The following is a 26,806-nucleotide window of genomic DNA, read 5'->3' as shown; positions in this document are numbered from 1 at the left end:
TGTTTTTGTCAACACTCTCGGCTGAATAAAGAAAAGAACAAGAATAATTTTAGAGGTGTCAAGAATGAATTGACCCCCACCCCAGAGTCTCTTATATATTCAAAGATATGTACAATTACAAGAATGCCCATATAGGGCTGAAAAAGAAAAAAGAATAAGATACATAAGTAATATACAATAGGGACTATACTAATAAGATACATCAAATCACAGAGTCTCCACAGTTTTATCCTAATGATTGCATAATAGGCTGAACCAATTGAACTTGAGCATTTAGGATGGCAAGACCCCAAGCACTCGTGTTTAGACACTTTGGACCAACTCACTTAAGCCCATAATGGATATTGGTGAATTAACCCCATGCGCTGATTAACATTAAACGGCTAGCCCCACTAACTTAAGTGTTAAATGCATGTGACATAAGTTGCCTTTCTCATTAGTTGTGGGCCCCACACCATACAAGGTTCAAGAAGAAAAGCAGTCCAAGAATTTCCTACTTGTATAACAAGAAAAATAATAAGAAGAGAGAAATGGTTGTTCAAGAGGAAAAAGATGTTAGAAGAAAAGAGGAAGAGCATAGAAGAGAAATTGTCCCTCTCACTCCCTTAGCTCCTTTATATACGTGCTGGATTAAATTAAAGAAAAATTACAAGGATGCCCCCGGTTAGCCGGTTGACCCAATAAACATAAGAACTAAATGTCTGAACTAAAGCAAGGCCCATTCGGCCACCAAACTAAGGCCCATCTGGCCCAACTTCTCTGCCCTCCCCCTCAAGCTGAGCATAAATGTCAATCATGCCCAGCTTGCTTATATAGTGTTGGAGCTTTGCCTTAGGTATTCCCTTGGTCAAGATGTCTGCTAGTTGTTCCTCTAAAGAGATGAAAGGGAGGCACACTTCTCCTGAGGCCACTCTCTCTCGTATGAAGTCTCTATCTACCTCAATGTGTTTGATTGTGTCATGCTAAACTAAGTTATGAGCAATGTTAATGGCAACCTGATTATCACAATACAACATCAGCAGCCTATCATAATCAATTCCCATCTCTTCCAAGAGAGATCTGAGCCACAACAACTCCAACACCCCATGAGCCATAGCCATATACTCCGCCTCAGCTGAAGATCAGGCAACAACAAACTATTTCTTACTCCTCCAGGAGACAATATTTCTAGCCACTATGGCACAATAATCCGATGTGGCTCTCCTATCATCTATACAACCCGCCCAGTCAGCATCTATTAACGACTTAACGCTTCTAAGTTCATATGTCCATGCTTAGAAAAGAATATACATTTTCTAGGAGTACCCTTAAGATAACACAACACCCCTTTTTCAATAGTCATATGTGTGTCTCTAGGAGCATCCATAAACTGGCTAATCACACTCATAGCATAGGAAATGTCTGGTTGTGTCATACACAGGTATGGAAGCTTCCCCAACAATGTTTGAAACATTCCCCTGTCAGTCAAGAGCTCCCCATCATCAGCCAAGAGCTTATGATTCACATCAATATGAGCACTAGCAGGCTTAGCACCAAGCTTCCCAGTCTTAGTGAGAAGGTCCAACACATACTTTCTCTAGGGGGAAGGGACATATACACCTCTTCTATCAAGTCACCATTCAAGAAGGCATTTTTAACATCAAACTTGTAAAGAGGCCCATCATAATTACTGCCAAAGACAAACTCTCACAAATGTCATCTTTTCCACCGAAGAAAAGGTTTCCATATAATCAATCCCATAGACCTAAGTATACCCCTTGGCAACAAGGTAGTCTTTATACCTCTCATTTTGTCCATTGGCATGGTGCTTTATGGTGTAAACCCATTTACAACCAACAGGCTCATTTCCATCAAGTTTACAATATCCCAAGTATTGTTCTTATGAAGTGCTTCTATCTTACATAAGGCTTAGATAAGGCTCCTGATACATTCTTAGGGACAGGTTGGGCTAAAATGGAGGCTAGGAAGGAAAATAGGAAGGGGACAACAAACTATAAGAAAAGTGTTTGGAAATGCAATGAGCAATACACTTCTTTTACCTTTTCTTACAGCAATGGGTAGGTCAAGATCTGGGAATGAGGGTACTGGTTGTGGTTCTATGGGACTTGTCCTCTCTTTAGTGACTAGAAATTCCGAAGGCTCACCTAGAGATGGGTGAACTAGCTATATGTGCCTTAGTCTTTGTCATTGGTACCACCTCGAAAGAATAGAAGGTGTAGAAAACACAGGAGGACAAAGAGGAAGATGAGGTACAAGAATGGAGGAGCTAGAATATTCAACTAAAGGAGCCAAAGGAGCTCAAGGACTAGCACAAGAGTCAATAGGAGCCAGTAAAAGTGGGGGAGAAGCAAACAACTCACTGGAGGACTCCACCTCAGAAGAATGGCTATAAAAAGGAGTTGACTCTACAAAAGTGACATAAATAGAAACAAAATGGGTGCCACTACAAGGATCAAATCAATAGTAACCCTTCAGTGTGGAGGCATACCCTAGAATAATGCACTTCCTAGATTTAGGTTCAAACGTTGTCTTTGGGAACTAGGAACATGAACATAACAAGTGCGTCCAAAGACTCGCAAAGGAGAACTTCAAGGTCTGAAAAGAGAACACTAAAGGGAAACTTGAACCCCCAATACCCGAGAAGGCATACAATTAATAAGATATGTAGTTGTCATCACTGCATCACCCTAAAACCTAATAGATACATGGGAAGACTTGAACCCCAATACCCAGGAAGGCATATGGTTAAGGTTTGCAGCCAATAATAACAGAACCCAAATTGAATTCATCTTTCTACTAGGTCAAACGTCTCATCATAATCAACACCATAAACTTGTGTATACCCCCTTTGCTACCAGCCTTGCTTTGTACCTTTCTATTTTTCCATCCACCTTGTGTTTCACTGTAAACACCCGCTTACACCCCACTAGGCATTTCCCTTTTGGAAGATCCACCAACTCCCAAGTGTGATTCTTATGGAGGGCATCAATCTCCTCCTTCATAGCACTTATCCATTCATGGTAAGACTCTACCACAATTTTTGGTATAAGAATACTATCAATGACAAATAGGAAGGCACGGTAAGTGGGAGAAATATGGTCACATGATACATAGTGGGTAATGGGGCATTTGGTAGTACATGGCCCCATTCCCTTTCTTTGAGCAATCGAGATGTCAAGATCATCCACAACCGAATTGGGAACAAGGGTGCCTGGTTCATTTGAACTTACCTCCTAGGAGTCTAACAGTATCAATTGCTAAGAATCCGATAGCTCTACATCTTTAGAACACTAGAGATCTCTATGACGCTTACATAGGAAGACACAAAAGCAGCATGATCCAGAATAAGAGGGGAACTTGACATCCATGGGATGTTTCAAACTCAATGGGATGGTAGAGGGAAACTTAACGTGCTTTTCCTCCTCCATACTACTCTCCCCTAAAAAGAAGCAAGGTAGAATGGCCCAAACTCAAAATACTTACGACCAATGGGATCAAAACACCAATAACACTTTTGAGATGAGGGATACCCAAGGAAGATAACATAGAAAAAACCAAGGGTCCAACTTACCACGAGGAGAAAAATCATGGTCAAAGGCACAACAACCAAACACTCTCATAGGGATGGAAAGCAAAGGACACTGAGGGAACAATAACTAATGAGGGGCCTTGTAGTTTAATACTCTTAAGGGTATGTGTTTGATGACATACACAGCAGCAAGTACAACATCTACCCAGAAATGTTTTAGCACATTCATATGCAACATCATCCCTCATGCTACTTCAAGAAGGTGTATGTTCTTTTTTTTCAGCAACATCATTTTGCCGTAGTGTTCTCGCACATGAACTCCAAAGAAGTGATCCATGGGAAGAAAAAAACTCATAGAGCTCATCATGGAAAAATTCTTTTTATGTTGTCTAATTGAAATATCTAGATCTCAACATGAAATTGTATGAACACCATCCTTTGGAAATCCCTTATAATCTTTGGGTCTTCACCTCTAGCATGCATGGGAAATACCCATGTATAAGGAAATGAGCCATCAATCAATGTGATGAAGTACTTATACCCACCATCTGAAGTTATAGTAGTAGGCCCCCAGACATCAAAATGCATAATGTGGAAAGGGAAATTTGATCTTTTATTACTTGAAAAAAAAAATTGTTCTACATTGTTTGCTCAATTGACGCGTTTAACACAAGAAATCTGACACTAAGCATGACTTAATTAAAAAAGGAAATAAATACTTTAATTTTTCAAATGACACATGACCCAAACGATAATGCCACAAAAAAAAAAACTTGACTCTTATTTTACTGGCCAACTGACTATTCGACTCAGAAGATGACACCAAGAAACCAGCCTTGTTGTCGAGAGTATAGAGACCATCTACTAAGCTTCCTCTACTAATTGTCTTCCCAGAAGTTAGATCCTAAAAGCACACGAACCAAGAAAAAAAAGTTAGACTACAATTTAAAGAGTTTGTGATACTACTAATGCAAAGCAAATTGATAGGAAGTTTAGGTACACGCAACACACCATTAAGGTTAAGACCATAGGGAAGGGATATTAATCCTCGGCCCGCAATGGAAAAGAATGATCCATCTGCAAGCCTCACCATATCTCTCCCTGATAAAAGGTTGTAAGACTAGAAAAGATCTTGGGGGAATCAGTGGCAGTGGAGACATGGAAAGCACAGGCCGCATTACCTAATGTATTTGCAAATTAAGTAGAAGGGGTACTAGTAACTGAACTGTCCATAAGAACCCATTGAATGTTCCCGTGTAGTACCAGTAGACACCCCTACGAGTTGAGAATCTTGAAATGCCATATTTGTTGCATTATACTTCTTCTAACCCTGCACCTTACCCTGCTCTTCCTTTTTTACAGCATACTTCAGCTTCCCAATAAGATCCCAGCATGTGTCACATGTATGTCATGAACGTTGGCAGCGAGTACAACACAACTTATCCTTATCATTAACTCTCTCTTGCCATCACTCTTCTTTCCTACATTATTACCACCTTCTGCAGCTAAGGCCACCTGCTACTCCCCCTCACTTGTAGCCATCATACTTTGTCTACTTTCCTCAAACTGAACCAAAGCATACACCTCTTGAACTGAAGGCAACTCACTACTCCCCAGAATCTGAAACTCGGAGAGGCTCATACACAAGGCTTAATCCCAACAAGAAAGCAAAAACCCGATGCTGAGAGACCATCTTAAAGTTTTGGCATCATCATCATGCATCCATCTATAGTCTGATAGTAATCCAACTCCTTCCAAATTGAAAGGCTGAATAATATGCTAACAAACTACAGTCACCCTATTTGCAGGTTGACTCAGCCTGTAACTGAGAAATCTTGGCATAGTGTCTTTGCTCATAGTAGGTTGTTTTGGCTTGTTCCCATATCTCACCCGTGGTCTCTACCCACATAAAGTTCTACATCAGGTTCCATGGCTGCAAGAAGCCAAGACATCACCATATTGTTCTCCTAATCCCACCCATCATGTTCAGTTATCCCACCTTTAGGTTCTTTCACTCTCCCATTTATGTATCCAGCCTTTCCCCTAATTGTAACATACAGTTTCACACCTTTAGCCCACTCTAGGGAGTTCAGACCAATTAAAAAGGGTAATTGGCATCGGAAAAATCATACTCTCAACACCGATACTAGCTGTACCATGGATTGATGTAACTCCAAATGAAGCTGAACCATTAGTTGCCATAGTAAACAAGCTCTACAAAACAAAAGAACCACTGATGCACAGAGAAATATGCCTCCACCCTATTACTACCACCCACAACCATGAGTAGAAAACACACACCAATCTGCTCTCTAGAATGGAATACCACTGCTAAAAACACCACTAACAGCAACTAACCGGTTCAAACACTCAAACTTCAATAATCACCATTAGGCCACACAAACACACACCAAGAAAGAACAGCACATACCTGTCACAAGGGGGTCACAGTCACACAACCCCTGTAGAGCACCTGTACAAAGGTAGACATATCAAAACACAACCTACACAGCATCAGCTGTCACCAAAAGGGTTTCCTTGGTGCTACAATCAAGGGAGAACCCAGGAAAAACACAATCTGATTGTTCTAACCAGTCCAATTAGGTTTTTTCTCTTAAAAGTCCAACAAACCAGAAATCTGAGTGAGAAGAGATGTGATTCAGAGAGAAAAACGTCATATCGCCCAGAAATATGCTCTGATACCATGTTTTCTTCTAGAAAAGAGAGAAGAGAAGGAGAGAGAAGCAAAGAAGAAGAGAGAAAGGCTATTTCGGAGCCAAAAATCTGAGCTGGTGGCACCCGGTTCTCTATTTATAATAATGTAATTAAAACAAAAGGGAAATTTTATATATATGCCCTTGTGGCACACCCTAATAAAAAACAATAAATAAATGCTAGAAAAATGTTAACAGCACCCTAGAACTAACAGCAGAAACAACTCTAATAGCAGAAATAACTCAAATAACAACTCTAACAACAGTTATAACATAATAGGCCCATCCTATGTTGTCCACGTTTTGAGCTGAATTGCATATGCAATTGGGCCCAACACATAGGCTGAATAAAGTCATAAAATTGTTATGACATAAACTTCTTTTTGAGAGAAGGTAAAGTATCACTGTATTAAATATGAACTTTATTACTGGGCCCATTGTGTTACAGTGTTAATTAAGTTGAGCTCTCATTTAGTTTTATGCATTTAATTGTTGAACATGCTGAATTGTTGAATTCGCCAAATGGCCACAATTGGCCATGTTAAGACTATATGTGACTCGCCTACGTATCCTGGGTGGATGCACATCATCCCCATGATATTTTTAAGATCATTGAATGCTCTCCTTGCTGAATTGATCCTCCTGGATTCCTCCCATGAGGGATCCTCACGTTACAATGTTCCCACCAACCAACTGGGATTAAATTACTAAGTTCCCTCATGAAAATATAAGTGAAAAAATAAGGAATATGTTTTCGAAACTATCTCTAAAGGCCTTCCAGCAATATTGTGGTGGTAAATTGACATGGTGAGTGGAGATGCACCCTAAAATGGGGCTATCTACTTGATCACCAATGCTCCTATAGCATTGGAGGACTCTCTCACAATACCATGGGGTCTCCAACTAGATGGTATTGCACTTAATATTGGAAAGGTCTAACCTACAAAAATGGAAATGGATATTGTCCAGTGGAGGCTAAAGAGGATACCTATTAGATAGATAGATGATTAGTATCCATCACAGAAAGTGATGGAATTATGCAGCTAAAACAATATTAATTCCTCACATTCTCAAAGATGTGAAAACACCTCCAATTTCTCACATCTGAGAAATTGGACAAGGTTGTCACCCAGGCTGCTCCAAAAGCCCCTGGCAATAGAGATTCTAAGGAACAAAGAAGGAAATACAACGATTGGCAGGATAATAACTCTCTTGCCAAGTGTTATATTCTTGTTCCCATGGACAACTCCATCCAGAAGCAAAATGAGAATGTTGCCACCTACAAAGAAATTCTAGAAGACAAAAGGTCCTCAAGATGTTGATGACCACCTGCATGACTACGGGCCTGTTCATTTGCTCTAAAGTCTGACATCTGAAAGTGCAATAATTTCATTAAGAGGTATATTGGTATTGGTGAACTTTTCTTTCCTCTGAATTTTGAATGCAGAAAATGTTGTTCTGAATTCTGAAAACTATCAAATATCTATTTTGACCCCATATATGAAAGATTTTGTTTATCTTTTTGGGGGTATCATTGGAAAACAAAAAGTTGTATAGTTGTACTTTAAGAGATAAGAGATAAAAGGAAACAAACAACCAATTTTCTCTTAAAGTTAAAAGAGTCCTCTTAAGAGATAAGAGTTAAGAAGAAACGAACAGGCCCTAAGAGTCAGTTGGTTTGACCATCTCATGAAGATGTTATAGGTTATATTAATGAACCAGAGCCTCTTGGCAGCAAGTTAGAGGATGACATAAAAACGGATGTCATCCTAACTCTCTTTTGCCTTCCTTTTATCAGTTTGTAATAACAACAATATGAAATAGATGACTGCCACCTTGAACAAGCTCCACAATATGTTGTAAAAAGTTGAAGCACTGATTAAAAAGGATAAGCATCTTCATCTACTTGCAAAACCAAGGAAGGAGAATGGTAACAATATAAGGAAGCAGAGTAAGAAACCTCAGAAGAAGAACAAAAAATCCAAAAGGCAAAAGATAGACAAGTCATTAGATGAATGTCACTTTTGCAAACAAATGGGGTATTGGATGAACTATCACTATTAGCTACTCCTTAGTTAAATGGTGTAACTGAAAGGAGAAACCGAACATTATTAGATATGGTAAGGTCTCTCCTTATACACTCCAAGTTACCTACCTCCTTTTGGCAAGAAGCACTTGAAACTTTTGGCAACAAGCAGTGTAAGACACTTAAAAATTTGGGGTTGTTAAGAACATGTTAAAGACAAGTACTGACAAACTAGAATCCCAAAGGATTCTATAAGATACTACTTTTTCTATGACCCTAGTGAACAAAGGGTGTCGTCAGTCAAAATGCCCACTTTATGGAAGAGGATTATATCCTCAAGGACCTCAACGATCAATCTCAGCAAGTAATAGTTCTTAAAGAGGAGATTTTCACCGCAATGGGAGAGTCCCAACAACACTAGATTACTATGATCCCACACTACCTAGAAGGTCTACTTAGGTCTCTAGACCTCCTATCCCATATGCCTATGATCAAGAAATATATTTGATGGAAGTTGAGGATAGTAAACAAGATCCGTCGATTTACACAATTGTTCATATTGCATTCAATTTTCTCTTTCATGAAAAGATGAAACGTATTTAAGTGGACTACCACTTTTTGAGAGAGAAAATTCATAATGGATGCATACCCACTCCTTACGTAAGTCTAAATCAAGTTAGCTGGAAAAAAGTCTCATATATTCCTCCCTCACCAATTATTTATGGCCAACATTCGTATTAAAGAATCTGGATAGGTAGACATTATTAATAGGGCAAAATGTGTGTGTAATGACGAATCTGGACCCAACCAGATACAACCCATTGGAAACCCTACAAATAACAACCATTTTCCATTTTCATACCTTTTCTGCTCTTTTGTTGTTATGATATAACATTTAACATCCCAAAATTACATGCACATACAATGAGGCATAGAATGGCTTCCATCCTTACAAGCTAAATTTTCACTTCTAGTAAGATGGTCCTTTCTTCTACCAAGGATATGAAAATTCTTTTCCATTCATCAGTTAAAGATATGAATATCCTTAAATTTGAATATCCAAAAAGATATGAATATCCTTTAGAAGGATGTTTTCATATTATCTCATTTTAGAAATTTTCTAGATTTCTAGAGATATTTTGCAGCGCAAATACATATTTTAAACATGTGCAATACACCACATGGACAATTTAAAAGATTGAAAATTAAATAATAATTCAGGCCAGATCAGGATTACCAATACCAAAAGAAAAAAGACAGGTTCAGCATATAACCATTACCTTCTAATTCTTCCTCAAGAAAAACCAATGCAACCTGCAACTAATTTGATGCTATAGGACAATGGCAGAGAAGGAGTATCTTTTACCAATGGCATTCAAATTGATCATCTTCCAACCATGGCCTTCCTTGTACAACTCCACCTGATATATATTAAAGACAATTAACAGTTACCATCTCCAAAGAAATTCTTAGAACATGGGATGTGGTGTAAGACGGACGTACCGTGCATTCAATGTTCTCACCATATTGTGTTCCTCCAATTATATAAATCGAGTCTCCAATTACTGCTGTACCGGAGTAACCCCTAGGTTCATTCATGTTGTCCCCCGTCATCCATGCACCAGTACGGGGATCCAAAACTTCAACATCTCGAACCATTTTGTTCCCATCGTACCCACCAAGTACATATCTGCAGAATATGTTTCTCATCATAAGCATTGAATATTCTGAGATTGTTCAGATGCCAAATGACTAGAAAATAAATAAATTTCTGTAACTAGACCTGGTGCTTTGTTTTTTTTTTTTTGGTAATTGGTGATACGCCCAAATCCCCATAGGGGCCGTTTGAGTAGTGCAGCACCACACTTACCCCCCCCCTCCAAAAAAATTTGGTGGTTGCAGGATTCAAATTCCCGTCTCTGCTGGAACAAACCAGCTAATATACCAAGTTACCAACTGAGTCACCCCTCGGTTGGCGACCTGGCACTATGTTTTTACTTTTTACCAAATTTTCCAGATTAAAGAATATAAAGAAAGTTAACAATAAACTGCAAAAGTCATCTATAAATGGAACTGCAGCCTTGGAATGTGTTATCTGACAAATCAAAAGGTAAGGCAGTCACAATAAACATTTCAGCAGGACCACCAAAAAGGTGAAACACATTCAAGTGCAAAGCTACCAACAAAGAAAACAGTGTCACAAATAAGGTAGGGTGCTACACATTAAAAAAAGTTAACTTACAGTTTATTGTTCAAAACGGCCACTGAGTGACACCCTCTCCTTGTATTCATGCTAGGAATCCTGGTCCAAGAAGCTTCTCGAGGATCAAATCTTTCAGCAGACCTGTAAAGTTAGCTCAAATCAAATTTGGAAACAAGTCCTTAACTAGATCACAACAGTCATTACAAAATAGAATTAGAAATCAAAATGAAAACCTTTAGGAGGATAAACAGCTAATAATTCCCCTAATTCTCTCCATTCTTCCTATCCAGCGTGAAATGCTCGAACCATATATGCATGAACCTCAATGTAGTTAATGTAAGAAATGTCCAGCTATCTGCTCCCTCTGCTCTCTCTAACCCCCTCTCAATTTTCTGGTTTTTGTATTTTTCCAAAAGAAAATCAACTTGTACGGTAACTATTATAGAATGCTTCGTTTAAGTCAATGTTTCAAAACACGGAGAGATGACACGAGGCATTCCACTACCTAGAGGTGTGAAGCGTAGTTCAGAACATAAGAGATGTAAGCCTCCCAAACACAAGGAGGTGTAAGCCTCAGCCTAATAGAATAAAGTTTAACTTCGACAGAAGCTCAATAGGGAATCTAGGACTATCAGGAGTTGGAGGTGTATCAAGGGATGATGCAGGGAAAGTGGTAGCTTTGTTGTCAGGGCCGATTGGAGTAGGGGACTCCGCAAGAGCAGAATTAATAGCTTTACACCAAGGTCTGAAACTAGCAAAGAAGCAGGGGATTAAGAAACTGGAGGTCAAGGGAGAACCAAAGCTAGTAAATTCTTGGAAGGAAGACAGCAGTCCAGGAGTGTGGATATTCAGATATCTAATCAGAGAAATCAAAAGCCTAGCAAAGGAGCTCGAGGCAAGCTTTAAATGGATGGCTGATACTCTGGCAAAACAAGGGGTATACAGGGACAACCTTTTTGGGCAGATGTGGGAAGTTGTAATTCATCAAACAAGGAGCTCTCTAGAATCCAGATGAGAACAAAATAATCAAAAAAAAAAAATTGAAAACCAATTTAAATTTCCAAAAAGAAAAACAATGAAGCCTCCAGCTCAAGCAAAAACTAAGAAAGCCAAACAAGATCCTCCTAAGCTCAACAAGTAGATGTGTTCCTTATGCAGGCACACCACCTGTTTAGTTCATCATTTAATACTCTGTCAGCAAACGACATACACCATATGACCTCCTAAAATAAGTTCAGTCAATTAATTCTGTAGAGAACACTGATGTGGGCCCCACAGCAGTGGTCCCACTGTGTTCGTAGGACAGCGGCAGCAGATGTACTGAACATAACCTATAAAACTAAGAGAGTAGCGGCAGCAGATGTGTTAGAATCTATCCCTCCTTTCAAACCCTTGTGTTCTTCTGTTTCTCTTCTCTTCCTTCTCCTTCTTACTTTTCTTCTACTTTTCTAAACCTAAAATCTATTAGGGTTCAAGTGTGATTGCAGTCTTGATCTTCTACTTGGTATCAGAGCCAATCTAGGGCTTCTCATGTGTGTCTATTCCAGCCGACCACATGAGAACTAGCTAGGACTGGAAGCTTATGAAGAAGTATTTGTCAGCTGATTCTTGGAGATTACCAGGAGAGGTTCGCAGCTGTTGAGGACTTGTCGTGGCTTGCAAAGAGTTGATAATCAGGAAGAAGCAGCGAAGGCTAGGGTTCAGGTAACCCTGGAAGGCAGTGAACAGCATTCCATAAGTAAGTTTTCATTTAGTTTCCAGAGACTGCTATCAGTCGATATAGGTTGGACCTATCTAGAAGGAGAGGCCGAACTGCTTTAAGGTTTTTTTCTTTAATCTAGGGTTTGACTGTTGGGCCGAATCCCCTTTTCTCAGAGGTGATCAGTTTTAGGGTTTCATATTGACTCTACGACAGGTCCTAACTGTACGGACTGCTTGGAGAGTGTGGCTGAGCACTTATTTCAAACCTACGATTGAAACCCTAATTCTGCTCCCGCATCTCAGATTGCTCTCTAAGCTGGTTTCAGAAAATAGCATCTAAGATTGCTCTTCCAGGGGATAAAAAACTTGACAGACAGCCTGGAACTATGCTTGCCGATTGATTTCAGATCAGATTTGTGTTGGTTTCCTGCATATACTGTGATTGCCGATTGGTTTCAGATCAGGCCTGCACTAGTTCATGCATATACTGTGATTACAGATTGGTTTCAGATCAGACCTGCATTGATTTCATACTGTTTTCTGGTTGTGACCGACTGTCCAAATGCTATTTTCTAGTGTAGTGGATCTAACAGTTTGTAGCTACTGATTCTTGACCAAAGATGGAGTTTAAAAATCATGGAGAAAGTAGTTTTGGGAACAGTAGTTATGGTAGTGTATCTGAAACCGGGTTTTAGATTACAACTGTGAGATTTGATGGGTCAAATTACTTGGAATGGGCTCAATCAGCCATGATGGCTATTGGAGGAAAGGAAAAAATGGGTTACCTCTTGGGAGATGTGAAAGAACCTTCCAAGGAGGACCCAACATACACCAAGTGGGTTCAAGAGAACTATTTGGTTATGGCATGGTTGTGTAATTCTATGCAGCCACATATCAGTCGAAATTACTTGTGAGCAAAGGCAACCAAGGAGATATGGGATGTTGTGAAAGAAACATATTCCCAACCCCTTAATGTTGCCAGAGCCTATGAGCTGAAGTGTGAGGTGAACAGCCTTAAACAAGGAGAGAAGCCAATTTCTGTCTACTTCTCTACCTTGAAATCCTTGTGGCATGAGATTGACCATCTAGAGACCCTTGAGTGGGAGAGTCCCGAAGATGCACAGACTCACAGAAAGCAAGTTGAGACAAATAGGGTGTTTGAGTTTCTGGCTGGCTTGAATTCAGAATATGACATTATGCGGCAACAAATACTGACCAAAGATAGTGTGACCCTCACTCAAGCATACTCCCTGGTGCATAGTGAAGAGACCAGGAGAAAAGTCATGATGCAGCCTCAGCCCCCTTTCCCAACCCGGACAGCTGTTAAACCTAAGTCAGGGGGTGATCCAGAAAGGGACCGGAAGAAGGAAGATAAACGGGACCTGGTATGTGAACATTGCAAGAAACCCAAGCACACAAAAGATACTTGTTGGAAGCTACATCCTCACTTGGTCCCAGCAAAACTAAGAAATAAGAAGGGAATTGCTCATGTGGCCGTGAACACTGACTCAGCATCCTCATCAGGCACATCCCTAGAGACCTTAGCTGATGTTCGGGCTGCCCTCATACAGTTGGAAAAGGAAGTTGGGAGTTCAACTTAGCCGTCTCAGTCACCATCAGCTCCTACCACATTTGCATTTGCACATTCAGGTACTCGAGCCTCAGCATACCATGCTTCAGCTCCAGGTAATACTGACCACTGTTGGGTAATAGATTCAGGTGCATCTGACCATATGACTAGCTTGCCATCATTGTTCACTTCTTATCACTTGTCCTCTGGCCGAGATAGAGTATTCATTGCTGACGGCTCTCTTGTTCCCATTTCGGGCAAGGGTGACATCAAGCTATCGGTTACTATCTCTTTATCTTCTGTCTTGCATGTTCCTAAGCTTGATACTAACCTGCTTTCAATTCGTAGTATTACCAAACACATGAACTGTTCAGTAACCTTTTTCCCTGACCGATGTGTTTTTCAGGACTTGGAGACGAGGAAGGTGATTGGGACTGGCCGTGAGACGAACGGGATCTATCTGCTTGGAGAGAGTTCTCGTCGGGAGGAGTCAGTGGATAAGAAATCTTTTGTTTCTCAATCCGTGAGTCCGGTTATGCTTTGGCATAATCGATTAGGTCATTTGTGTTTCAGGTCTTTGAAGAGTTTGTTTCCTGCTTTATTTGAGTCTGTTGAGTTATCAAAGTTGAGGTGTGAGAGTTGTGAGTTTGCCAAACATTGTAGAACTTCTTATTCTTTGAGTAATAAAAGGAGTAATTCTTCTTTTGATATTGTGCATACTGATGTTTGGGGGCCATATCACATCTCTTCTATGGGAGGGTACAAATTCTTTCTACTGTTTGTTGATGACCATACCCGCTTTTCTTGGGTCTATCTTATGCGTTCTCGGGATGAAGTTCCTGGTATGACCCAAAACTTCCATCAGATGATTCTCACTCAGTTTGGGGCCAAAATCAAAGTCCTTAGATCTAATAATGCAAAGGAATACTTTGCTAAGCCATTGACCTCCTACCTTCTTAGCCATGGAGTTATTCACCAGAGCACTTGCCCTCATACACCGCAGCAGAACGGCGTTGCCGAAAGGAAGAATAGGCACATCTTGGAGGTGGCTAGAAGCATTATGTTTACCTCCAATGTACCTATTCGCTTCTGGGGTGATGCTATCCTCACGGCAGTATATCTCATTAATCGGGTTCCTTCCCGGGTTCTTGATATGAAAACCCCTTTTTCCCTTCTATACCCAGACGAGGAGTTGTTCATTGTTCCTCTTAAAACCTTTGGTTGTACCTGTTTCGTTTAGCTTCTCGGGCCTCATCATTCCAAGTTTGAACCTAAGGCCTCCAAATGCATTTTCCTCGGTTATGCACAAACTCAAAAGGGTTATTGCTGCTATGATCCGGTTTCAGAGAAAAGGTTTGTCTCCATGGATGTCACCTTCTTTGAGGAGACACCCTATTATCCTAGGGTTTCTCCTCAGGGGGAGAGCAGTGAGAGTGGGATTTTGAGTCTCTTTACCCAGGGGAAGCGCAGTGGGAGTGGGGCTGTTCCTTTACCTATTCCACTGGGTGATGAAGGCTGTAGTGGTGAGGGTGGTCAGAGGGATTAGGAGTTGAGAGTCTATCACAGGCGATGCAAGCAGGTTGATCCTAGTCATCGGCAGTCCCGGCCAGTTCCAGTTCCTTCTGCAGCTCCAGATCCAGAGCCTACTGAGACACCTTCCACTGTTGCCACTTCCCCTCCTGTGGATGCCCTTGATCTCCCTATTGCCATCCGCAAAGGGAAACGACATTGCACCACATCTACAGCTCACAGCATTTCACAATTCTTATCCTATGATCGCCTATCTCCCTCTTACCGGTCCTATCTCACTTCCATTGCCAATGTCCCTATTCCAAGAACAGTGCAAGAAGCCTTATCAGTTCCAGAATGGAATGATGCAATGCAAGTTGAAATGGATGCCCTGTTGAAGAATAATACTTGGGCACTGGTTGACCTACCAAAAGGAAAGAAACCTGTTGGATGTAAATGGGTATTCACTGTGAAGCATAATGTTGATGGCTCTATTGAAAGGTACAAAGCCCGGCTGGTCGCAAAGGGGTTCACCCAGACTTTTGGTATAGACTACTTGGAGACCTTTGCCCCAGTAGCCAAGATGACCACCATTCGAGTTCTGTTATCCCTTGCAGCAAATCATTCTTGGCCCTTGTTCCAGATGGATGTTAAAAATGACTTTCTGAATGGAGACTTACAAGAAGAGGTCTACATGCAGTTGCCTCCTGGATTCTATGATGTAGAGACAGGTAAGAAGGTTTGCCGACTGAACAAGGCATTGTATGGTTTGAAGCAGTCACCTAGAGCCTGGTTTGATAGGTTCAGATTAGCCCTTGGAAAGTTCGGTTATGTACAGGCCCAGTCAGATCATACACTGTTCATCAAGAGGGTGGAGTCCTCTCTGACACTACTTGCAGTATATGTTGATAATATTGTGATGACAGGAAATGATAACCATGAGATTGAGTCCCTCAAACAGCTCCTTCATCAAGAGTTTGAGGTGAAAGATCTTGGTGAACTATGGTATTTTTTGGGTATTGAGGTTGCTAGATCTAAACAGGGGATTTTTATCTCTCAAAGAAAATATGTTCTAGATCTGTTGGCGGAAACTAGAAAGTTGGGTGTTAAGCCTGCTGATACACCCATTGAACAGAATCACAAGATTAGTGCAGAGGGCGGGGAGCCTCTTGAAGACAAAGTTATGTTCCAACGGTTGGTTGGAAAGCTCCTATATCTCTGCCTCACTCGGCCAGATATCAGTTATGCAGTTAATGTTGTTAGCCAGTAAATGCATTCCCCTAGAACTTCTCATCTCCTTGCAGCAAAGAGAATATTAGCATACTTGAAGAGATGCCCGGGTAGAGGTATACTACTCAAGAACGATAATCACATGAAGGTGGAGGTCTATACAGATGTCGATTGGGCTGGGAGTGTTGATGACAGAAGGTCTACCTCTGGATATTGTGCCCTTGTGGGAGGTAACCTTGTCTCTTGGAGGAGTAAGAAGCAGAGTGTTGTTTCCCGCTCTAGTGCTGAAGCAGAATACATGTCAATGGCTAACGGAGTGGCTGAAATCTTATGGCTGAGATCACTATTTGAAGAGTTGGGTATTGACTATGAAAAGCCCTTAATGTTGTATTGTGATAATCAGGCAGCTATTAATATAGCCCACAACCCAGTGCAGCATGACAGAACTAAACATATCGAAGTTGATCGACATTTTGTGCGAGAGAGGGTCACATCACAAGAAGTGTGTCTCCCGTATATCACATCTAATATGCAGCTCGCAGATATCCTCACCAAGGTTGTACCAAGGAAGAAGTTAGAGACAGACCTATCCAAGTTGGGAATGATAAATATCTACTCCCAACTTGAGGGGGAGTGTAGAGAACACTGATGTGGGCCCCACAGCAGTGGTCCCCACTGTGTTCGTAGGACAGCATGTGTAGTTATTTGTTTCAGTCATAGTAGTGTCAGTTGGGGTCAGTTTGTTATTTCAGTTTTTATTTACTTTATTTGTCATGTAAGTACTAAGGGCAGATCTGTCCTTTCCTCTATGTACTGAACATAACCTATAAATACTAGGAGAGTGGCGGCGGCAGATGTGTTAGAATCTGTCCCTCCTTTCAAACCCTTGTGTTCTTCTGTTTTTCTTCTCTTCCTTCTCCTTCTTCTTACTTTTCTTCTGCTTTTCTAAACCTAAAATCTATTAGGGTTCAAGACTGATTGCAGTCTTGATCTTCTACTAAAACTAGAGAAAACAAATAAGGGCCAAGTATTAACCCTCAATCAAGTCTGTTTAAAAAGCACAAGTAGCCAGTGTGATGTTAAACATCTTGCATTCCTAATCCTAGGAGATCAATCCTTCACCTTCGTAAAGGCCACTTGAGGTAAAGCCCAAACAGTCCATGGGGTCCCCCTCAGTCCAGCATAAATCTTTGGCCTCTACTTCAAGAGATCGGTTGTCATTTTAGTCGCATATCATCTTGAGCTGGCAAGCATGAGAATGCAGGTTCAAGTCTAAGAGAGGTAACTTTAAGCAAAAAAAATGCAAGGCCAAACAAAAGCATATCCCCTCGTATGTGTGTCATATGTAAGGCAAATGGTGAAACAACTCCTCACTAATTTCCTGTTCCTTTGCAAATTGTATTTGGACGTGCATTTCCTCCTTCTTTGGCTGCAGATGGGACACCCCACAAGACTTCATTATGTTGTTTAGTACAAACTTCTTTAGGCAAGCAAAAAAGAGAGGAAGACTACTTTGGAAGACAGTCAGGACAGCAACAATTTGGACAATTTGGGATGAAAGAAATGGAAGACTGTTCAAAGAAATGTCTAGGAGTTTAGAGGACATTGGTGAAAGCATAAAGATCAAAACAGCAAATTGGGTTTGAATAATTCTGGACTGGAAGCCTCCTCAGCCTAATAGAATAATTCTAGGGCCATAGTTGTCAAGGAGATGCCTAGGCGACAAGGCGCCATTTGAGGCTCGCCTCACCTAATCACCAAGCAGTTTTCTACTTCCTACTATAAAATACATTTTATTCATTCTTTTTTGAGATTATAATTATAATTATAAAGTACTAATTTGTTTTTATTATCTTCTTCTTCTTCTTCTTCTTCTTCTTCTTCTTCTTCTTCTTCCTCCTATATATTTTGAATTTTATTTTCCTTCTTCCTTTTCTTCTCATGAATATGTTGATTTTCTATACTTAATATGAAATTTATACTTTTTTTATGAAAATCAAGAATAATTATTAAAGAAATATGATTACGGTACCTAGGGAAATACCCTAGGATCTATATTTTCAACATAAAAATTCCATCGCTTAGGCGACGCCTAGGTGCCCGCCTAAGCAACTAGGCGACAAGGCGCCCCCCAGTCGCCTAGCCTCGCCTTGGCGCCTTGAAAACTATGTCTAGGGCTATCAGGAGTTGGAGGTGTGTCTAGGGATGATGCAGGGAAAGTGGTAGCTTTGTTCTCAGGGCCAATTGGAGTAGGGGACTCCGCAAGAGCAGAATTAACAGCTTTACACCAAGGTCTGAAACTAGCAAAGAAGCAGGGGTTTAGAAACTGGAGGTCAAGGGAGAACCAAAGCTAGTAAATTCTTGGAAAGAAGACAGCAGTCCAGGAGTGTGGATATTCAGATATCTAATCAGAGGAATCAAAAGCCTAGCAAAGGAGCTCGAGGCAAGCTTTAAATGGCTGGCTGATACTCTGGAAAAACAAGGGGTATAAAGGATCAACCATTTTGGGCAGATGTGGGTTAGAAGTTGTAATTCTTGATAAGCTGTATTTCTTTGTGCACTAAACTGCAATGCCATATTTCTTCATATTTAATGAAATATTTTACTGATTACTGATAAAAAAAAACTTTATGCAAAAAAGGTAAAGATTAGGACCATATCCAGTCTACCCTCCCAAGACCCCAAATAGTTAGAACTAACATTGGGTAATGACACTTTATATTAATTGTATCACTGTTGCTTCTTTAGTGGATTTGTTCCTATTTGAGATCATATATGCAAGTAACTAAAGGCTTCAATAAAGAGATTGTGGTTGCTCCTCTGTCACCTAAATTAACATCTGTTAGTCACCTTCTATATTTTATCAGTAACAATAACATTACCAATTAAAGAGAATTATAAGGTACAAAAGAGCATCCAGAGAGTCAGCCTCAATTAACTATCAACCTGATAATCAGACTATACATAGGCTTCTACCCCTCACCTATTACATGGTTTACAATTTAGCCCAAAACAAATGATCCCTTGAAACCCTAGCTTAGCTAAACAATCATCCAGTGAGTTGGATGACCTCTGAACCCACTATGTTGTGACTGCAATGTTCCTTGTTATCCATTTAATGCTATTGATCGGGCTTGAGTGAAAGATTTTTCCCAAGCTGAATATCTCCTTTACCAGAGACAACAGATAAAGAACCATCTGCCACTCTCACCTTATCTTGACCAGAAACAAGATGATATGATGAAAACAAAGAGGAGCTACTTGTTACATGTTCAAAAGCTCATGAGTCAATGACCCAATAGCCAGGAGATGCAGCCTGAATAACACTGAGAGCAGAAGCAGTACCTAGCTTAGCAAAGGATTGGGAATCAACAGAAGATTATCTAAATCAAATCATACCCAATTGAGGATTTCTACCTCTTGGGCTGTGAATTCTGGAAAGCTGATGAGTAGTAGTCTGTCCCACATGAGAAGCAGCACCTGTAGTTGCATTCCTTTGCATGCTCTCAGCAATATTTAAACTTCCAACATGCCCAAGAGGTCCATTACTTAAGTTTGGCTTCTTGTCCTTTATTAGAGCTGCTGGTTTAAGGTGAGGATTTAAAATCCAGATGCATCTTTTTTTTTTTTATCAGTAAAAATCCGGTATGTATCTTTAGTATGTTTCAAGCTCCTCCCAAAGTCCCTCAAGAGTAGAAAAATAGGTAACAACATGTTGAGATACTTAGAGCTTACTTTATTGGGAATATTATATTATCATGTACCTTGTGTACAATATCTTTTATTTCTCTTTTGTGTAACTCTTTTTATTTGTTTTAGTTCAGGGCAGTTTTGTCCTTTCCCTTCTCTTGTACCCAAATAATATATAATAGAATACATCTTTTTGGGTGTGTGCACATTAGACACACCCTTTCAACTTCTCTGTGCAGTTCAATTCTAGATCGGCTGGAAGCTCTTGCTCTTGGCTGCTGTTTACTTCGATTAAAGTGCATCAGAAGTCATCTCTTCTCTTCAGTTTCCGAGATTGATTTGGTAACTTTCTAACGACTGTTTCGATCAGTTCACTTCTTGGCTGTTTTCCAGTGAAAGGCGAGTACCAGGTTGGTGTTTGATTCGGTTCTCTCTTCTGCTCTATTGGATAGCCTTGAAGCCTTAGATCTGGTGTCGCCTAGACCTACTTTTGCTTCCCATATCTCTGCTTTGAGGTTTGGTTCCTTGTTGGTATGGTCTAACTTCATCTTCTTGCAGTCGACTCTGTATTTTCCTTTTCTGGACTGTCAATCTTTCAGAAACTTCTTGGAGGCTTTTATTTCATAAAATATGATTTCTCTTAGTTACATCAAATCTGTAGTGATTGATCTGAGACTTGTTAGATCAGCTTTACTTGCAGCAACTCTAGCTCTTGTTGTTTTTCCAACTGAAATGGCTTCAGACAAAAGGGATTAACTGTCAGTCAAATTTGATGGGAATAACTATGCTCTGTGAAGTTTTGCTTCCAGCTTTATGTTTAAGGACAAGGACTCCGGGGCTATGTAGATGGTTCGTGTTGAGTTGGGCCGAATTCTAGTTATTGGGCCCAGTTGTTTTTGTTCTTATTTTAAGTTGTTAAGTTAGGAAGTTGTGGGGCTTTAGGCCAATTAGCTTATGTTTTTTAAATTGTGACTCTTCAGCTACTTTAGTAGCCGCCCTACTAAGGGCATTCTTGTAATCTTTCATTCTTTTAAGTTAAGTATAAAATATAATGAGGGATTGGCAGCCAGAACTAATTCAATTCTGGTTAACATCCCACTCTTCCTTTCCTCTCTTTTCTTCTCTACTGCTGAAACTCTTCATCTTCTTTTTCTTTCTCTTCACAAGAAACCATCCTGATTTACGAACAGTGATTTCTACTTGGTATCAAAGCAAGGCCAAAGGTTCCTTGAGCTGTTTTCTCATGCAGCCCTAGATCGGTCGACTGCATGGTGATTTAAGAGGCTGATCAAAGATCTCAGGTAACCCCAGTTTTTGGATTTTTTGGTCAATCTGTTTTGCCCTATAGCTGGTCTAGGGTTACTCATCAAAATCAGGAAAAACTGGAGAAAGGGGGAGAGTCTTGTTTCTGTTGGACTCTTCAATTTTGACCTAGGAAGTGGCACCCTAATTTTTTAGGGTTCCTTGGAGTTTTTTGTAGAGGGCGGTTCAAGTCCTGCCTGATTTGGAGGTTTTTGGAGAGAGCGGCTGCCTCTTCTCTCTCTTTTCCATGGAGATCCCAACATGTATCTCTCGTGTGTCGTGTCTTCTGGCAGTGACTGCACCAAAGTTTACTCTTATCATTTGTTCTCTTCTGATAATCACCTTTCTTAAAAGCACCTCCGACATTTGTATCTGAATTTTCCCGGACAGCTAGGGCAACTGACTCCCCCTCTACACAATTCATCACACTTCTTCTACTCTCTTCTGACTGCACTAAGGCATACACCTCCTGAACTGATGGCAAGTCTTTACTACCCAAGATCTGCACCCTGATGGACTCATATGAAGGATTCAGCCCTAGGAGGAAGGCAAAGATCCGTTGCTGAGATACAAGTGACTTATACGCCTTTGCATCTTCATCACACTTCTAATTCACATTCTGGTAGTGATCAAGTTCTTTCCATATCGATGTCAAATCAGAACAGTACATCGAGAGACTCCTCTCCCTCTGCTAGCAAGTAGAGGATTCAGCTTGCAGTTGATATATCTTGGCATAGTGTCTCTGCTCTGAATAGGTGGACTTTGCTTGTTCCCATATCTCACAAGCAGTTTCAGCCCACATAAAAGTCTTCCTTACCTATGGCAGCATGGAAACCAAGAGCCATGACATCACCATACTATTCTCTTGGTTCCACCTATCATATTCAGCACTTCCGTACTTCGGTTCCTTCACTCTCCCATTGATGTATCCTATTTTCCCTCTAGCAGTGATGTAGAGTTTTATTCCCCTAGACCACTCAAGGTAGTTCAAACCATCAAAGGGAATAACAGCCATGGGGAAACTCATATCCATTCCCCCACTCACTCCATTGTGGCTCCCTGGAATCTCTGAAGTAGCAGAATTCTCAGACAACATGGTAAGCACAAGTTTTTTTATCTAAACTCTCAACTTAGGATCCCTCCTTATATCAACAAAAGCTCCACACACAACAATTCAGTTCTGGACTTAATCTGAGCACAAAAACAAACAGCACCAACTTCCAAAGAAGAACTATGACGAGACTGATTTTCACCACAGCATTAATCAATAATGTGTAAGTTCCACCACAGCATTAATCAATAAGAGAGATCCTAACACACATGAAATCAGACTAACGAGCAAAGAAAACATGTCATCTACGACCTACAGTCACCTTTTCATAGGTACAGGATCACACGATCAAACAAATAAAAAATATAACCATCACAAAAGTCTGCCAATATTTAGTGGTTTGGATTCATTTGCTCTCCACTTGGTACACGACCAAGGAAAGAAAAAATAAGAAAGAAAAATTTAGGGTTGTACCAGTTGCAGATCTGATTTGATCAGCCCAGATTCAGTCCTCTGTTCTGCCCAGATTTAGCAACTTGAAGAGAAAAAACTTGGTTGCCCAGATTCAACAGTCTTGCTCCAATACCATCTTGACAATAAATCTGATTGAAATATGAGGAAGTAGAGAAGAGAAGGAAAGAAGAGAGAAAAAAAGAAGAAACGAAGAAGAAAAAGTTTGAAGCAATAGAACAGTGCTGGCGGCGCCAGCTTTTATTATATTATATAGGGCGACAGAAATAAGAAGGGAAAAGACCCTTGTGCCCCTGCTAAAAGTGAGTACAATAACAGAAATAACAGAAATAAAAAATGCTTTAACTAGCCAAACAGACCCTAAAACAAATAACTAAATTATTTCAACAGTATTGTTAGTTCCAAAGTGTTTCATATGATCTTGCATATTACAGTAATTTTCTTTGCACCTTTTGAGAAGTATGGATGGTCACAGAGTTGAAAACAAGCCCGGGAGTGAAATGGGACTAGTGGGAGGAGGTGCTAGAGACCTTTTCGAGGATGGGACCATTACTACAGTTCAGTTGGATGGTTCGAATTACTTAGAATGGTCACAATCTACAAAGATGGCAATTGGTGCTCGTGGGAAGTTAGGGTATATCACTGATGAAGAAATGAAACCCGAAACTAACAGCTCTCGGTGGGTATAGGAGAACTATATGGTGATGACTTGGTTGTGTAATTCCATGTTGCCCCATATAAGTAAAAACTTTTTATGGGAAAAATACATCTAAGGAAATATGGGATGGGGTTGCAAAAACCTATTCACAGAGGGAGAATGTTGCTAGGATTTATCAATTGAGAAATCATATTATTGCTACAAGGCAGGGAGATAGACCTATTGCAGTTTACTTTTCAACCCTTAAAACCCTTTGGCGGGAGATTGACCATTTAGAGACATTTGCATGGGAAACCACTAAGGACGCAGTTGCCTACCAGAAACACCTAAAGAAGTATAGAGTGTTTGAATTTCTTGTTGGCCTTAATCCCGAGTATGATATTGCAAGCCAGCACATTCTTTCCAAGGACAGTGCTACCCTCTCCCAGGCAAATGCCTTTGGGTCAGGGGAGAAGAGCAGGAGAAATGTGATGATGAAAAATTCTGGTTTTGATCAGTCGGCCATGGTTAGCATTGTGAGACCTAAACAAGGTGGAGATCGAGGTGGCAATGAAATCAAGAAAGAAGACAAAAAAGATTTGATCTGTGACTACTGTAAGAAGCCTAAGCACACAGAGATACTTGTCGGAAGCTTCATCGACATCTTTTGCCGAATAGACTCAAAAATAAGAAAGGAAATGCTCACATGGCAGTCATTGGTGACATTCCGGCCCCTCCTACTACAGCTGCTACAATAAGGGCCGAACTTGAGAAGTATGGGCAATTTCTGAACCAGTGGGATACAACCAGTTCTAGTTCAGCAATTGGCGGACAGCAAGGTACAGGTGGTTCTGGTGGAGTTCACTCTACTTCCTTTGCTCACACAGGTAGTTCACATGCCACTGCAAGTTATGTTTCTATTTCAAGTAAGGAGAGACCCCCTTGGGTTATAGATTCTGAAGCCTTAGAACACATGACCCATAGCTCCACTATTTTTTCCTCTTACCAACTCTATTCTGTCAGAGATAGGGTCTCCACAGCTAATGGATCTCATGTTCCCATTGTTGGGAAGGAGTCTATCAAGTTTAGTGATTCCATTTCCCTTCCCTCCACCCTTCATGTTCCTAGATTGAGCACTAATTTGTTATCTGTTAGTAGTTTAATTAAGAACCTGAACTGTTCAGTAATTTTTTCTCCTGGTCATTGTATCTTGCATGATCTGGATTCAAAGAAGACGATTGGGAGTGGTCGTGAAGTGAATGGAATCTACCTCCAAGATGTGCTTTCTCCTCATCAAAGTCATCATGTCAGTAGAAATAGTGAGTTAGGGTTTGTGGGTCAGGTTATGCTTTGTCATAATTGTTTGGGTCATTTGCCTTTTTCTTCTTTGAGTCTTTTGTTTCCAAAGCTATTTGAGTCTGTTAGTTTGTCAAGTTTGGAATGTGAAGGTTGTCAACTTGGAAAGCATTGTAGACATTCCTTTAAAGCCAGTAATAAGAGGTGTTCTTTTTCTTTTGATGTTATTCATTCTGATGTGTGGGGACCTTATCATGTTCCTTCATTGGGTGGTTACTGATATTTTCTCTTATTTGTGGATGATTTCTCTCAACATTCTTAGGTTTACTTGATGAGATCCCAAAATGAGGTACCATCCTTGGTAAGGCAATTTCATCAGATGGTGCTAACACAATTTGGAACACAAATAAAGGTGTTCAGATTCGACAGTGCCAGGGAATATTTTGAAAAACACCTTGCTTCATATCTGTCAGAATATGATGTTGTCCATCAGAGCAATTGTTCCTACAGTCCACAGTAGAATGGTGTTGCAGAAAGGAAGAACAGACACATTGTTGAGATTGCAAGAAGCATGATGATCACATCTACAGTTCCAGCTCGGTTTTGGGGTGATGCAATTCTCACAGTAGTATATTTGATTAACAGGTTGCGTTCTCGTATACTTGGATTCAGCACCCCATTCAATCTCCTTTTTCCTGAGGGGGAGATGTTTCATATTCCTATCAAGGTGTTTGGGTGTCTCTGCTTTGCACATATCCCTGGTCCTCACCGCTCGAAGCTTGACCCGAAGGCAAAGAAGTATGTCTTCCTTGGATATGCAGAAAATCAGAAAGGGTATTGTTGCTATGATCCATTCTCTAGGAGTCGGTATGTTACTATGGATGTCACTTTTTTGAGTCCACATACTTCTTCTCAAAGAATCCTTCTCAGGGAGAGTGTTTTGGAGAAGTGAGTGAGCAGTCTATCCCTCTCCCAGTTCCAGTCCTTGTGTCCACTCCTATCCTTGAGCCTCCTGTATCACATACCTTACCACCTCACTTGCGTCATGCTCCTCAGCGTTACTCACGACAAAGACTTCACAGGGAGGTTGATTCCTCTGCAGCAAAACTCACATCACTTCCTGTCGGTTCCTTGGAGACTCCAAATTCAACTGACACGGATTCAGGTATTCCTCTCGATCCCACTACTGTTTCAGTTCCCATTGGTTCTACTAATCCCGTTAGAGATAACCTGGACCTTCCTATTGCCCTCAGGAAAGGCAAGAGAAAGTGTATTGCTCATTGTATTTCACAGTAGTTGTCCTACAGTGGATTTTCTCCTTCCTATCGTGCTTTTCTTTCCTCTCTTAACTCTGTGTCTATGCCCAAGGGAGTCAGTGAGGCTCTCTCCAAACCTAAGTGGAAGACAGCTATGCAGGAAAAGATGGAAGCTTTAATTAAGAATCAGACATGGGAGATTGTGGACCTACCAGAGGGCAAGGAGACTGTTGGATGCAGATGGGTTTACACAGTAAAATATAAGGCAGATGGAAGTATAGAAAAGTATAAGGCCAGACTTGTTGCAAAAGGGTACACACAGACCTATGGCATTGATTACTTAAAGACCTTTGCACCTGTTGCAAAGATGACCTCTGTTCGAATACTTCTTTCTTTTGTTGCCACATACTCTTGGCCCCTGTTTCAACTTGATGTGAAGAATTCTTTCCTAAATGGGGATCTGCAAGAGGAAGTGTATATGGATCTTCCTGCTGGCTTCTACAGTGATGCTGAAAAGGGAAAGGTATGCAAGCTTAAGAAGTCACTTTATGGCTTCAAACAATCTCCCAAAGCATGGTTTGACGGGTTCAAGAAGGCCTTGGTTGCTTTTGGCTACACTCA

General features: G+C 40.6%; 1 protein-coding gene across 2 annotated transcripts in view; it reads right to left on the bottom strand.

Annotated features, from left to right (window-relative positions):
• Positions 1-26,806, bottom strand: part of LOC148871545 (influenza virus NS1A-binding protein) — a 68,520-nt gene that overhangs the window by 5,753 nt on the left and 35,961 nt on the right. For both annotated transcript variants that reach the window (XM_088971769.1, XM_088971768.1), the window contains exons 8-10: positions 10,512-10,613; positions 9,773-9,959; positions 9,550-9,690 (exon numbers count right to left, since the gene is read on the bottom strand). In XM_088971769.1, coding sequence (XP_088827895.1) covers positions 9,601-9,690; positions 9,773-9,959; positions 10,512-10,613 — 379 coding nt within the window. In that variant the 3' untranslated portion in view covers positions 9,550-9,600. The remainder of the gene's footprint in view (positions 1-9,549; positions 9,691-9,772; positions 9,960-10,511; positions 10,614-26,806) is intronic.

Source organism: Nelumbo lutea, chromosome 2 (assembly GCF_056320005.1).
Source record: "Nelumbo lutea isolate HS-2025 chromosome 2, American lotus-T2T, whole genome shotgun sequence".
Taxonomy (NCBI): Eukaryota; Viridiplantae; Streptophyta; class Magnoliopsida; order Proteales; family Nelumbonaceae; genus Nelumbo; species Nelumbo lutea.
This window is presented reverse-complemented; position numbering and strand designations above follow the sequence as displayed.